Source organism: Stegodyphus dumicola, chromosome 8 (genome assembly GCF_044657685.1).
Source record: "Stegodyphus dumicola isolate Sdum_Otavi_A_Nest chromosome 8, ASM4465768v1".
NCBI classification, from domain to species: Eukaryota; Metazoa; Arthropoda; class Arachnida; order Araneae; family Eresidae; genus Stegodyphus; species Stegodyphus dumicola.
The window spans coordinates 103,342,176-103,358,744 of NC_140775.1; the positions used below are offsets into that span (position 1 = coordinate 103,342,176).

At 30.2% G+C, this 16,569-nt stretch overlaps 2 protein-coding genes across 3 annotated transcripts in view; one reads left to right on the forward strand and one right to left on the reverse strand.

Moving 5' to 3' along the window:
* Positions 1-1,233, forward strand: part of LOC118181245 (uncharacterized) — a 14,799-nt gene extending 13,566 nt beyond the window's left edge. Inside the window, exon 5 of the mRNA XM_085822204.1 lies at positions 803-1,233. Coding sequence (XP_085678330.1) covers positions 803-885 — 83 coding nt within the window. The 3' untranslated portion in view covers positions 886-1,233. The remainder of the gene's footprint in view (positions 1-802) is intronic.
* A 2,373-nt stretch (positions 1,234-3,606) lies between these two features.
* Positions 3,607-16,569, reverse strand: part of LOC118183646 (far upstream element-binding protein 3-like) — a 53,941-nt gene continuing 40,978 nt past the window's right edge. The window contains exons 12-16 of one of the 2 annotated variants that reach the window (XM_085822202.1): positions 15,122-15,490; positions 12,457-12,542; positions 6,526-6,641; positions 4,268-4,432; positions 3,607-3,776 (exon numbers count right to left, since the gene is read on the reverse strand). In XM_085822202.1, the coding sequence (XP_085678328.1) occupies positions 3,622-3,776; positions 4,268-4,432; positions 6,526-6,641; positions 12,457-12,542; positions 15,122-15,490 (891 nt within the window). In that variant the 3' untranslated portion in view covers positions 3,607-3,621. Of the gene's footprint in view, positions 3,777-4,267; positions 4,433-6,525; positions 6,642-12,456; positions 12,543-15,121; positions 15,506-16,569 lie in introns of both variants that reach the window. The other variant, XM_085822201.1, reaches the window with a different exon arrangement.

Sequence of the window (16,569 nt, forward strand, 5' to 3'; positions counted from 1 at the left end):
GGGACCGAACCGGAAGGCCACATTAAAGGTTTGATTTTCTTTAAAATTTGATTGAATTTTTTTAAAATTTGAAATTGCCAAAGGATGAATATTTTAACCAATTAAAATACTACTGTAATTAGAATTATATGCCTACAAGCATAGACTATGAAAAGGCTACATAAGGGAAAGTTTGTGTATTTATATGGTATGGCTGATTGTAATAAAAAGTGAAAAACTATATGCCAAAGTAGTCCCATAACACATAATTTCAATGTTAATAATTTTTTTTAGTTCCTCAAGATATATACTAACATGATAATTTTTTTTAATAGTCCTATATTCTGCCCATACTTACAGTTGATGTCATGGAGGGGAAGAGGCAAAAATAGATATTTTCATCAAAATATGAAAACTTTAAATTTTTTCATTTAGATTACAGTCAAATACCGAAAACCCACCGACCTGAAATCTGCATTGTCTCTCAAAATATAAACATTCAGTTTATAGGTTTCGGAAACCACAACATGGAGCACGAAATATCGAAGAAAAATACTTACCAGATAATGACATCATAATAACCGAATAAAATGAGCCATAACCGAATTACCAAATTATTGACATCACAAAAGTTTTTCACCCTCCAGTCTGCATAGAGGTAAAAAAGCAGATGATTCATTTAACTCTTCTTTCAAGTACATGATTCACGTTGTTGTACTTTCTGAGCTGTTATTTCACGAGATTGTTTAGTATTGCCTTTTATTATTATTATTATTATTACCTGGATATTTTGTGGATAAATTAAGAATATTTTTAATTTCAGCACTTTTTAATACAATGACAGACAAGAAACACACTGGAAATTCTGAAAAAGATGAAAGGCAGGTGCTATTCCTCGGTTTATAGCAGAATCGTATACAATCGTTACACAGACCGTGAATGATATACGGAAAAAATAAAGAAAAGCTGTTAAAATTCGACAGCAACACTGATTCTAACACCGGAATCTGAAACCAGAAATCTTTACATAAGGTGGGCAAACCTCGATGCCATCTCGTACAAGTGGTTCCGGCAGCAGCCCGAGTGATGGACTGCTCCTGAGAGAAAAGGGGAAGCAGATTCATGCTGATTTAAAAATAGTGGAGCCTAATGTAAACGAATAATATAATCAATTTATATATGTAATAATAATTTAATGCATATAATAAATTGCTGTAATACTGTATATAATAATTTAATTAAATGTATCTAACATTACTTATTTTGCACTTTTAGCCTTAATATTATGATTTATCTTTTCTGTCTCGAAATCCTCACAGCCTCTGGTCCCAAGCCTTTTCTGTACCTCCTTTACTTTTTACACGAAAGTAAGATCTTAATTTTCTTTCCCCACTCACTTCACAGGAAGAAAAACTAAATTTTCCATACTACAGCTATATATGAAATACATTCTCCTGGAACATTAATTGTCAGCTGAATGCCTCTTAATAGATTTCCTGCCACCTGATATTTATTTACCTTGATATTCAGAATTATGTATGAATATTTATATTGATATTCAGAATCTGAGAGTGACAAGTAGGAGTTACTTTTCAAATTAAAATTTGGTTTGTTATTAGATTTTATTATGTATAATAAAAATTTTGAATTATTGATAAAAATACTGTAACAGAGGAAAAATTATAATACTACAAGTTAATGATTAGAAATTTAGCAATCATCTGAAGGGGAAGTAAATGGAAGAATATGTAGCATAAAATGTATTTCCTTTTCATGTATATAAATATTTTTACAGACTGTGAAACTTTAATAGCAATTTCTTTTCATGTATATACATATTTCTACAGACTGTGAAACTTTAATAGCAATTTCTTTTCATGTATATACATATTTCTACAGACTGTGAAACTTTAATAGCAATTTCTTTTCATGTATATACATATTTCTACAGACTGTGACACTTTAATAGCAAAGTCAGAGAATTGACCTAAGTAAATATTTTGAAACACCTATGCAAGTGGAAAATACTTACCCCCCCCCCCAAAAAAATAGAAATCAATCAATTTAAAAAAAAAACTTTTAATGTATTTATAGCAGTTTTTTTGCTAAAATGTAATTTTGGAAACTGTTCAAAAATCACCAAAATGAAAGATACATTTAAACAACAAAAGGAAATAAAAAGATTTTAACATTATTTTTGTAAAAAAAATAGAGAAGTAACTTATGATTTAGAAAAATGAAAAGTGGTTATAATGTAAAAAAATTTTTTTTGTCTTAATGTAACTTGATTTTATTTGGTTACAATAAATACTTCCAACAGAAAAAATTCATTTCAAAACTCGTTCAAATAGTGATTTTAACATATTTATCACTGAACCTTTAAGTGTAGAATTAAATGTATTTAATCTTGTTAAATTTTTCATAGAATTTGGAGATTGGCACGCCATTACTGTGTATTAGGATTTTAAATCATCATGAAATTCGTAAGATATCTGAACATGATCCTAAAATTACTAAAATATTGACAAGTCATTAAACTTATGGAAGGGCAACAAAATAGCTCATATTCCAAAAGAACTTGTTTTTGATGCAATAAAAAGGGCAGATTTGAACAACGAACAGAATGTCTACGAAGACTATGCTTAAACCTCAATGAATTAATCCTGCAATTTGAGTGGAATTTTTAAAGTTTGTCCACTACTACGATGCACATGAAAACCTCAGAGAAGATTTCCCTCCCCCAATTTCAATACCAATCCCCCTCTTTCTCTGTGCAGGGTAAAAATGTCTTATCATTCATTATTTTCACGGTTGATGGCTCTACGGGTTTCATTTCATCGTCAAAAATTTGAATAAAATATTTGAAGTTGGGTGATTAAAATGTTCCAGTGGCTGTATTCAAGGCATTTCACCAGCCATATACCAATAAGTCTTATGAAAAAGGAAACTAAGGAGATAGATAGATGGTGTGCTACGTGCTGCTTCTAAAAAGACGAAAAATGGGAAGAAAATCTATAAATAAGACTCACATCTGGTATGCAGTGTCAAACTGGATTATGTTTGGAGCCATATACAAAAACACTTTGAATGAGTAAAAATAACAGTGCTGGTTTTACTTCTAAAGCAAATATAAATAATTTGTAAATATTTAAATGACCAACACGTTTTGTCATTTTGTCTATGCATGTAACTTAAAGCAATACTGATGTTTCTCTTTTTACTAATTTCATATTTTACGTTTTAATGTAAAAATTGTGTTTTCTTTTAATTTACGTCAGCTGAAATCACATGCAGCATATTACATATAATTTGAACCACTAAAGCATTGAGAATTTTTGTATTATTTAAAAACTGCTCATAAAGATGTGAATAGTATTATATTTAGTAATAAATGAACATCAAGCAGAGGGTTCAAGAACATATATGGCAACAAATCACTAACATGGCATAATTATTGCTAACTTAATGCAAAAAAAAATTACAAAATTTGTAAGGACTGAATTATGCACACAAGACTAGGACACTTTTTTAAGATTTGGGATATAATAATCTTTATATAACAAATTAATTCTTTATGCTAATGAATGAAATTGTATCACGAAGAAAGAACTAATATCATGAGAGAAAATACCTATGTATAGTTCACACACACACATAAACTAATAAAAATAATAAATAAATGCTTACAGGTGCTTGAGCATTTCGTGATTGTTGTTCTATCATATCAGCTTCCCGGAACATCCCTAAAGACCTGTAATACTCTACCCAGGCTGCACTGTAATCAGCTTGTCCAGCAGCTAAGTATAAAAACAATCAAAATTACTTTACAAAATTGAAATAATGAAAAGTTCCTTATTTCAGCTCAGCATGCGAGAATATTCTAAAAGAAAAGTGCAAAAGCATTTCTAAGCTCATTTAAAAAGATTATTATGCACTGAAGCACAAAGGAACAGTTGCAAAAGAATGATAAAAAATATGCTTAAAAAGGGCACTAAATGCTTATTAAATTACTTTTCTACATACATTTTGAAAATATTTTTATGAAACTGAATGCAAATTCATTACCCATTACAATTCTGTATCATCATTAAATTGTGTTTTAAGTATATTCTTTACAGATACAACCTTGCTAAATTATGAAGTTTTACAGTGCCTTTCACTTCACAAGAATTGTTGAAGCATATTTATACATTATTAAATGCTGAATAAATAGAATAAATTTACTATTAAACCTAATTTGACCTTTACGGTGTCCCATGCAGACAAAAACCATTGAATAAATTCTTACTAGTCTGCTGTGGTTGTTGTTGTTGCTGTTGTTGTGCTGGGGGTTGTGCAGCAGGCTGAGCTTGCGGAATCTGGCCAGGTTGAGGTTGTGGCTGCCCAGGTTGGTTGTAGAATTGTGCATAATAAGCAGCCCATGCAGCAGCATTGGCATCAGCAGCCACTTTAGCTATAAATTGTTTGAGGAAAATAAACATACTGCCTTATGTAACATTTTTCTTTAAGAAAGCAAAGTTTACACATAACAAAATATATGCAAAATATTCTCCAACAAAAATTTATTAGATCTTGCAAAAAGTTTTCATAGCAAATATACAAAAGCACTGAAATTAATTTTTTTCTTGGGTGGGAAGAGATTTGTATATAAGACCCATTTCATGAAAAAATTCTAACTTAAACTTAATTTAGCTCATTGTAAGCTTTTATTTTAGTTCACTCATTGTGTCTGTTACTAATTTCTAAACTAATTCCTGATATGGTATTGAGCACAAATTTTGCCCACACTCTTCTACAAATGAAAAAACAGCGGGTAAAGCAATTTTTTCAAAATTAAATTAATAAATTGTTTTTAAATTCTATGTCCTCCATTTTTAAATGCAATTTACGCTAAGTTATAATTTGATGTTTAATGAATTTTTAAAAATCCCTCAATTTTTTTTTTTTTTAAATCTGAGATTTAGTTTAAAATTTTCCAGTTACAACGCAAACATAAAATATCTTCATTTAAAATATTATTAATTGGACAATTTTCGACATTAAAATACTAATATTTACTTTTTTTAATAGCTTTCTCACTTAATTTACACCTTATTTATTAGATTTTTCTAATATGTTTTCCCCCTTACATATTAGATTTCTCCAACATTGACTTTTTTCTTGTTTTTGAAATTTCCATAAACTACTAATTTATTTTTCTGATTACCTCTAATACCAATTATTATCAATAATAATTTTTTTCTTCCCTCTGACTGCTACAAAGATTGACTTGCAATTAAATTAAGTTCATCAGATTTCTCCAATACTGATTTTCCCTTTATTAATCTTTTCCCCCTTGCTACAAAGACTCAATTACAACGAAATTTGAGTTTATTATAGTACTCTTTAGCCATTTTATGAAACTAATTTTGTATACATTTTGCATTATTTATTCATTTTATTACTCTCAAAACCAACACACAGTTAGCATTTAAAATTACATTTTACATTTATCCCCCATTCATAAATATTCATTTTTTTCGCAACATTTCAAAATATTACGATAAAAATATAAATTAGAAAGCATTGAATTTTTTAACTTTTTTTTACTCACTCATGGATAGCATGTTACTATGGTCAGAAAGTTTCTCGTCTTTAAACTCTTTTCTAATAAGCTAGTGAGTTCAAAACTTGTACACACAACTGTTTTTGAATGAATATGCAATGCGGTGAAGATTTTTTTTCTCTTTAAAATTCAAAAATTTTTCAATTTAATCTTGAAACGTTTTTGGCACATATTTTCATTAATTTAATTCTAAAAACTTGTACTATTCACATAAAATGGATTAAGCAGGAAGGAAAACCTTTTTAATTAAGTTTATATGAAATTTTTTTTTAATTTTTGATTTATTTGCAAATATCGCTTATTTTTTTAAAGCATTATCAGATAACACAAGTGTAGGAAGCAAAAAAATGACTTCTTTGCTGAAAAATGATTTTTCAACTGAATAATTTTACTGATAGCGAGCGATAAATTTAAAAAATAATCAAATAATTTTTATATAATTTTTATAAGTTTATCTTTAAAACTTACGAAATTATTATTTAACTAAAAGGAGACCATTAATCCATCATAAAGTTTACTAAGAAAAAATGATTAAATAATTTTCTTTAATTTGCAAGTAAAATTAATTTACAACTTATCATGAATAATAAAAAGATCATTTAAATATCGAAATTTAATACTTGAACTGAAGTATTTAAAATATAAAATATAGGCCACTACCTTTATAAATTTATTACAGGATCCTAATCTTCCATTATCACAACAGAAAAATTGCAGATGACTTTTGTAAAAAGGATTATTTAATCTTTTGCTCCCATGTAAATAATTCACTGCTCCCCCCCCCAACGAAGCAATGTCAAAACAACTACATTAATAAAGTGATTCAAGGTAAACCTAAATGTACAGTTCAATGTTTTATGAAGTAAATATATAAATAAAGTCTGAAAAACTTTTTGCAAGGTCCTGATACAAACATAAACCTGTAAGGAGAAAGTCATTACCAGGATCATTAGGAGCAACTGCAACCCCTGCTGTTGACGGCTGATTAGGCCATGGCTGATATGCCCCACCAGCCCACCCAGGAGCAGCATACGGTTGACCAGGTCCAGGTTGTTGACTAAAGAAAAATTACTTCAGTAAAATTATAATTTAAAAGAAAAAAAGCTGCATCTGTAAAAAGTAAATGCTGTCACACAATTTTTTAAAATGCCTTCTTACCTAAAGATAATTTTTGCAACATTCATTGACAGAATATCTTCTGTGAAGTAATTAAAAACACCGATATAATTACAGATTAAAAATAAAAATTTACAAGACTGAAGAGAAAAGTGACCAACTTTATGCTCAAAGAAAATTTTAAAAAAATCACACCTGACAAAATCTTGAAAAAAAAAATGTGTATATTTATTATAAACTACTTGGTTATTTTTCCCTATTGCTGTTATTTTAGAAACTGCAAACACAATACATGGTGGCCAACATATCTTTTCACACAATATCAAAACTTTACTAAAATGATACACATATTTTTCCCCTGTTCCGATTTTCATGCAGTTTATGCATGCATGCCAAATCTTGTAAGTTAATCCTGAATTTTGCCCCCTCCTCAATGAACTGCTATGTACTAAAGTGTTTAGCAATTTTAAAGCTTAGGTTATCAATTCTGTTTTAAATATTAATTTTATATTCTAAGAAACAGTAAAATTATTTAAAATACATATTTTAAAATAATTAGAAGGTTAAAAATATTTTGAGGATATAAAAAGCTTTATCTTTGCGTATGACTGCATATTTGAAAAGTATTCTAAAAATTTTTTACTCGTACTTTTGTAGGACCCAATTATACATATCATCTGCATATGCATATACACTATAGCAGTCTAAGACAAATTTGTTGAAACTTTAAGCATTTTTAATTTTTCAGTAAAAAATGCAGTGAAATAACTTAGTATTTGATATAATTAAGATAGAAGTATATTAAATATTTTTCTGAGGTCACATATTTAAAAACCTACATTTCATCACAAGATGTAATTTTGAGAAGTATATTATTTCATTATGGATTTTATGTGAATTTCACAGTTGTGTTCTTTTACTTGCTATTTTAATCTATGCTTATTGTTTCAGCAATATTCAACTGATTAAAAGCAAACATTAAATACAATTATGTGAAAACAGGGCGTAAACGAAAATTTCTATTTTCAAATTATTCGCATACTATTTTTCCATAAAAAAAATTTAACACAGTTACTATTCAGCAAAAATTGTTAAGCTAATGTTTTTTAAAATAAAATATTTGAAGTGTTATGCTGTTAAAAATCAGTTTTTTAAATTTTACTGAATTAACATAAAGAAAGGAAACTAAATGGTGCAAAATGTAATGATGCATTGCTTTCAATCCCAAGCTATGCTTAAAAGTATTAAACGTCTTAAAGGCCCATTTTCAAATTTTCCTTGCACATTCTGTCCCAGAAGAAAAGAAAGATTCAAGAAAATTAATATTTAACCCTTTCAGGGACAGTACATAAAATAATTTTAATTGTTAAAATTTTGCATGAATTATAACTTATGTACTTTAAGGACACAAAATTGAAACTTTGGGGGGAGGACTAGAAACTCAATTTTGAAAGCCGGTATATATTTTATACTGGTTTTTTCCAAGTAGCTGCCAATTGCTAATTTTTGTTTTTAAAATTAATTTATTAATAAATTGCATATTTTTATGTGCGTCTGTAGAGATGGGTGCTTGAATATTGTTACGTTTAGTCTGAAGACCAAAACATTTTTTTAAATTTCACTAGCAATTTAAAAAAAAAAGTTTTTTTTATGCACTTTGATGATGCAACGCAGCTGAACATACTTATATAAAATATGGATAAAAAGCTTTTTAACTTGATTTAAATTCAATATTATTATATTATTAAAAAATTTAGCAAATATAACAGTGCATGTGTAAATCATATTATGTTATAACATAACTAGTATAATATTACAAGGAGAATGTAACTCAGCCAAAAAATTTTAAAAAATTGAAAAATGAAACACATGACTCAGCTGAGAAAGTATGTTCCTTTTTTTATGTGCAAGAAATAGACATTAGTATAATAAATAACTAAACTAATACAATTCAGGCTTAATTGTCTCAGTGTGCGATAGACAGAGTTGCCACTCAAACAGGAAAATGAAATTCCTTGACTTTTCCAGTCTATTCGCGTAATGCCTGTGCTAAGAGGTAAATTAATTATGGTTTGAGAAGAAGCAACATTAAATGACACAAATAACATTAAAATAAAGATAATTATTTAAAAATTGAATTAGAAGAATCAACGATATTTTGTACAAAAGCTTTTGCGATAAAATCCTAGTATACGCTACAGCCTTTGCACGATTTTGAAAATTGTCGCCAAAATGGCCTGTTTACTGCTCATCATAATACCCCCAAATCCCATGTATACAGTACATGGAGGCTGGTACTCTATACTAGGATCAAACTGATTTTATTTTATATGCTTATATTATGAATTAAACTGATTTATTATATATATATATTATACTGATTTTATTTAAAAGTATTTTCCTTAGTTCAACATGCACTGCATATGCGCATGGAGTCTCTCGATACTCGAGGTTACTAGAAACCAAAAGTTGCTGGAAACTTCCTTTGCCTTTCTCTCAACACAATCTGATTGGAGCTGCGAAAATTGGCTCTATGCCAGCTGGCCAAATGATGCTCATGTGATACATAATTCGCCAAGAAAGTAATTGCTTCCAACGTCGGAGGCAAATCTTGCTTTTTTGGGAGGAATAGCCGTATGAAATTCTCAGAGCTTTCCAGATTTTGGCTAAAATATTTAAATTCCATGACTTTTTCCTGAATTTTTTGGTCAATTTTCAGATTACCCGACATTTTCCGGTTTTCCTGGTAGCGTGGCAACTCTGGATAGAAGCAAGATAAAATTAAACAACTTGTCGTTAAGTCGCCAAGCTCATGACGCATACCCAAATATGTATAGTGAAGAATAACTAACTTTGACCATGATATCCGCTAATTTGAAAGGTTTTCGGATATCATAAAACAAAGGTGAAATTTTCCAATTAACGTATTTTCTAAGGAAATGTGTGAAGCGGTAATAAATGAAGATAATATAAAAGAAATTTTTCATTGTGATGACAAAAGCTTCTCAATCTTCAATCAATTAATGAATGGCGAAATATCTAGTATGGTTCTAGATTCAGAAAATACTGCTACCGGTAGTGAAGAAAGTTACCGAAAACGAGAAAATTTTGATTGACAAGTTAGTCCGAATTCTCGAAACAGCAGTTACAGGACTTCAACAATGTAACTAAACAAGAAATTATGTCTCTACAGAATTAAAGAGAAAGTATTAGCACAAAAATCAAAGCAACTTACATTGAAAGAAATATTTAATAAGGTAAAGAAATGCATATTAAGCTTTTTTTATGCAAATTTGGATACCCTTTAGATCATACATACTTCATTATTTCAAAAATCACGATTTGATATTTTTAATCTTATAATTTCTAGATGCCATCTTACTAGATTTAAAGTGATGATCTAATACCCGGAAAAAATCCCAAATCCGGAATCACCGAAGTCCCGACAAGTCCGGATTTCAGACTTTGTACAGTATATAAGATTCAGCATGTGTACGTCATATATTTGGAGATTTTGAATGTTTTCTTCCATTTCAATAGAATTTATGAACCTTCAAACATGATACCTTAAAATGAGGTATATTAATTTCACAACTGCAAAATATTGAGCATTCACGGGTTGGTGCTTCCATTTAGGACACACTAGAAACGTACGATTATAGCTTTTGGTGCAGATAAATTAGCATTTTTTAGGAGGTTAAAAAATTGACAAACAACCAGTATATTTTATATACTTGTGCCCTTTAAATGGGTTTAAGTTTAATTTGAACAACGCATTGCATAAAGATAACTATAAATATATTTCTACAATTAAAAATATAATTAAAATATTCACACACACAGAACAAATGTTTTGAACTAAGTAATTAAATCCAGTTTCTCTTAGATAATGATAATCCAGTTTCTTTTAACTGAATGGTCAAGAGTCACCTGAAATCCTAGATAGGTGTTAATATCTAGAACAGTAAAATTAAATGAAAATATTGTCAAACACAGAAAAAATAGCAAAACAAATTTTTTTGTAATATCAATGCAATAAACATGTGGAAATGGTTCTAAAATTTCTGACTCCTGAACAAAAGAACAATTACACTGAAAAAGGGCCCAAATTTAAAAACATTACAACCTGTCATGAAGTGCTTCTTCAGTATTATCCTGAAATTTAAGCACCACTCCATTATAATGAAAAAAATATTACCAGCAATGGTGGTAAGAAGAAAACGAATGTCAAAGCAAATCCATATTCAAAGTAAAGATCCTTCTTTGTTTATATGATGTGGTACCTGAAGGACACAGTGAGGATGATTTGACAATATTTTACAAAGAAAATAACCTGATGGAAGAACAAGAGTTCTTTGTCTTCTTATCTTTGACTAAGCATGCATTCTATATTCTATTACACCTGATCTGGGTTTAAAGTTTTTTTTTTCCCCCTTCCCGAAAAGTGCAGCTTTAATCCATGATGCAGTAATGAAAGAATCCAATTTATAAGCCTTGCATTTTTCCAAAATCTCACTCTCTCCAAAAAGAAGAGCATACAAAACATGCAGCTTGTTCATGAACCAAATGCCTCAGCCTATTTGGAATAGATAGGAAAAAGATAGCCAGCCACTTGAATGTTATAACCTGTTTCTAACCCTCAACCTGAAGCATGGAAATCTGCAATTGATCATAATTTCTCCAAAAGTACAGTACAGCCACTTTATAAATTTTATAAACCACTAGGGATGATGCCACTTCAAAGCTTTAAGACCATTTACTGGAACAAGAGAAAGAATGAAATTGTTGCAATGTGATGAATTCCAGTCACTGTAGTATAGGATAGTGCTTGATATTAAAGTTAATTATCTCTAGTTTTCAAAATAGTAGATATCTATCACATTTTAATTGGAATGACAAAATTTTAAATTGCTGTAAAAACTCCCATTTCATAATCTGAAAGATAAGTGCATCAACTGCCAGCTTATTGGAATACATTGCATATGAGCTGTATACTATTTCCAAGTAAATTCTCATACATTCAATGGCCCTTTAAATTTTTTGGTTTAAAAAAAAGTCAATTTATGTTCAATATATTTATTTACAAAACTAAACAAAGAATTTCTTTCTATAATCAACTCCTACACTTTTATTCATCCGATTTATTTATATTTAGAGGAATGCATTTTCAATAAATTTTCATTTAAATTATTAAATATAATGCAAATCTTTTCTACAGCAAACTAAAAAAATTACGTTTTAAATTTCTATTCCTATAGAACAATTAAAATTACATAATTATAGTTTACGTCTTGAATATCAGGAAATGACAACTTTTTTAAAGTTTTTAAAATTTTATCTTCCTATTTATGTATTTATGCGAAGTGGAAGGTGATTCATGAAAAATTACCAAATTTTCTATAAAGGGGGATTGGTATTTGCATTATTGATGAACTTCTATTACAAAACAAAAAGAGAGCATATAATGTATTGGTTTCTTTCATGTAAAAAAAAATTAACTGTTCTGCTGTAAGAAATTTTGCATAAAATTAAGTCATGTCACAGTAGGCGAATCAATAGGTTGAATACTTCTTTTGCAATTTAAAAAAAAAAAAAAAATCTATTTACCATTCTAAGTAAAAATTCATAAAAAAGTTGAGATAAATTTATGTTTCATAAAAGATTTCTAGAGCTGGTTAAATTATAACAGTAGTAATTTCTTATAATTTTATATAAATATCTTATACTTAAAAAATATTCTTTGAGAAATTTCATACTATTGCTGTGGGTACTGTGGTCCAGGATACTGTCCCTGAGGTCCAGGAGGATTTGGGCCACCTGGAGGTCCACCTTGCCCAGGAGGCTGAAAAAATGAAGATATTTTTTATTTGCATGCAATTCATTTTTTCTATATTTTCTTAAATATAGTTAACACACTACCTCATCTGGTATAAATTAATACTTGCAAAAGAATTAATAAGCTGCAATGATTATACATCCTCTGTTAATTCATAATAAGGGCAGTAAACTTACCAAAACATGGATTTCATATTGAAAAAAATTGCACGAAATTTGAATGTATTATTAAATAATAATAAATAAATTTAGACGGAAGTCATATTTAATGACACGAATAACATTAAAATGAATTTAATTACTTAAAAATTGAATTACAATAATCAACGATAATTTGCTGAATATGGTGGTTGTATTTAATGGTTAACCTAGATGAATGTTTTCTACTATTTATTTTACTGCAAAATGACAAATAAGGCATTTATAAAAAAGAAAAAAGATTTAAAGGTTTTTGTGGTAAAATTCTAGTACACAGCCTTGGCATGATTTTGAAAACTGTTGCCAATACCAAAATTACACGTTTACAGCTCATCTTAACGTCGCCAAATCCCTTGTGTACCGTATAGTAGGATTAAACCAATTTTGTTTTATACGAGAATGGCAAGGTATTTTCTTTCATTCGACATGCAGTACCCATACAAATCTCCTGATTCTCGAGGTTAATGGAAACCAATCTTGCTTTGCCTTTCTAAAGACAATCTAAGTGGAGTCGCAAAAACTGGCCCTATGCCAGCATCCGAATGACACTCATGCATACTTGCCAACCTCTGACACTCAAAAATCAGGTGATTTTTTTTAAGAAATCAGGAGAATTTTCACAAAATTATAAAAATATAGTTTTTAATAATGAATTAACTTTAAATAGTTACTAATTCTTAAATGCAAGCAACACAAAAATACCTTACATGTAAAAAACACTTTTATTAGTTGCATCGTTTAAGAAAACAAAACAACCCCCCCCAAAAAAACAGACACATTAATCAGTTTTCGTATAAATCTTATGAACAGTGCCAGATTTTGCTTTCGTATTCAGAATGTTATGAACAGTGGCAGATTCGTGCTTAGCTAACTTACAGTAAACGGAAAATGTTTCATCAGTTGAGCAATTTTTTTTATTTTGAGAGAAATTTGTATCAGCTTTATGCTTATATTTTACAGTATTATTTTGAGAACTGCCAGTTGAATTGCTGAATGGTGCAGAAATTACTTTATTTTTCTCAAACCTATTTTAACAATGCAAGTAGTAACTACACCTCCATTTACTTTAGGTATTTTATAACTTACAATAGAGCCTTTTATCTTAACTCTCGAAGTATTTAATTCTTCTTTAAAAAATGAAAAAAGGTTCCATTCATCGAGGATTCTAGAGAAGCATTTCTTTAAAGACAGCCAGCATGCACACACATATTCCAAAATTCTTCTCATTTCAGTATTATGCAGCTGTTGGAACTGTTTCAATTTTTCCTTCCTTTTAGAACTCCTTTCAAGATAATAATAAATATCAACAATGTGTTCATCCACATTTATTGATAAAGAAGCTAAGCCCTTTTTCAGCTGCTAAATTTAAGGTGACAGGTGCACCTCATAATCTGCAAATCTGAATTTTCCATTCTTAAGATGCCTGCAACACCAGTCTTCAAGCCTACCATTACTGGTGCATTATCGGCACCAAAAGCTAAGCAATTATCCAGAGGGACTGCATTTTCTTTTAAAGTTTTAATAATTAGCTGTGCTATATTAAAGCCTGTCGAATGTCCTTCTAAAGTGGGGAAAGAAAGTAAACTGTGCTCAATTTCTGAAGACTTTGGATTAAAGAAACAACAATTGGATACAGTTTTGAATCGGTATTGCTTCCATCCATAGAGAGACAGAACGGAGCTGTTTTAATGCAATCAATAGCTGAAGATTTATTTTTCAAACCTATTTCTTTAAAAATTGCAACTGTTTTGGTCCTTGCAATTGAGTATTTCTTAGCGATTTCACTATTGAGAAACATTTTTCTAAATAAAGCTGCAGCGTGATCCTATGCATTCAGTGGCAGGTTGTGCTCCAGTAAAAAGGCAGAGAACAGACATTCTGCATTAATAACTTTTTGGTCCTTTGTTTCTCAAATCAAAAACACATAAGGAAAAGTTGCTTTTAACCAGAGACATTCTGCATTAATAACTTTTTGGTCCTTTGTTTCTCAAATCAAAAACACATAAGGAAAAGTTGCTTTTAACCAGACTTATGAATCAGTGGCACTCTTACTGAAAGACTTCTTGTCAGGAAAGTAAACTTTATTGTATGCCTGAAGTTTGGCCAAAGGATATGCTGTTATCGCAACCTGTTCGACGCATACTATACCTCCTTTTCCAATGTGGCTGCCGGTGCCGAGAATTTCAGCTCTGCAGTGTACTGCACACAACTGAAATTCTTACATTGGTCAAATTAAGTAGAGACAATTAAGAAAACACATGCTCATAAAAACTGAATTGCAACTCCACATTTGGCAAAGGCTTACTACAGCATCTGAAAACAATGCTCAGTAAAACATACAAAATATTCCATTTTATTTTAAAAAAGGTATAACATTATAACACTTACCATTCCACCAACTCGCTCCATTATTAACTGCTTTGCATGCTCTATTTGTTGTGGATTTCCACGTATCATAAATATCTTTTCATGTGGGTTTGGTGGTGCACCTCTGGCAATTTCAACATGAGCTCCAGACTGCTGATTGATACTACGGACAGTTTCACCACCCTTTCCAATGACGAGACCACATTTGTTGGCTGGCACTGCAAACTGTACCTCTGCTCCACCATCTCCGCCAGGTCGTCCCATTCGTGGTCCTCCTGGTCCGAAATCAGGTCGCATGCCACCGGGGCCACCCATGCCGCGTCCTCTGCCACGACCTCGTCCTCCTCCAACCATGCCCATTCCGCCGCCGCCTCCACTGCCACCTTGCATCTGTTGATCATGAACCTATGTCAGAAATTTTACATTCATTTGCACTACGAAAATTTGCACGCACCCGGTGCGGCAAAGTACACGATAGTCATTTAAAAACGACTATCATACAGATATATATTGCCATGCCTTTATCCTTTGTTCTAAATGCCCATCTTATTTATTTATTTCAGTATTTTCTCTTTTTTTTCCTTCTTATTTACTGATGTATCAAAAAGTGATCATTACATGTCATTATTAGGCTTTAAACAAATGAAAATTCATTTTTTAACAATACACATGGAGAATGGCTAATATACTGTCTGTCTACTGGGAAAAACCTCCCCTCGCCCCAGTCTTGCAAATTTGTTCACTATAGCAACAGGGTTAATATATTATTTCAAGGAGTGAACCAACTGAACAATTTATTACTATTTTGTTTTTGGACGAACACTAGCTGAGGGAACAACAAAGTTTACCATTCATCTCGGTTTCATCCAAGCTACATGAGGCTTTTCTCTAGATTTATAATTCTTTTAATTATATTTCTTCTCATTATTTTTTATATTGGTACTTGCTAAAATTTACTTGTATTTATCTTTTATTTTGTGATGGTTAGATATACGCTACATTTTAAAATGCCCTTCCACTTAAAAAGTCAACCTTTAAAATCTCAGGCATGTCAAATCATGTAAAATGTTCCAGAATTTGACATTTTTGAAGTTTTGGTGAACTCTCTAACAGTTCCTCTTCCTCTACTTCTGAAGAGAACATTTCATGGGACTGGAGTATCTCAGTACACAATTAAAAACATTAGGTATGAGGTGTTAACAATGGGTGAAGAGAGAAACTGTACCTGAACATCTGGGAAGAACCACAAAAGGCTCAAACTGAGAATTCTGATAAATGTGTTATATGGCACATAACAAAGACTTTCATATCACAGAAAAAAGCCATCTGTACAGAAATTGCTGTTGAGTGAGGGAAAAAATAGACATTGTATAACGTTTTGCAATCAATGAATTTTTGCTGGAAGAAATGAATTAATAAATGAAAAATTCCCATTTTCATTGAAAGACCTGATATTGGAGGAATAATCA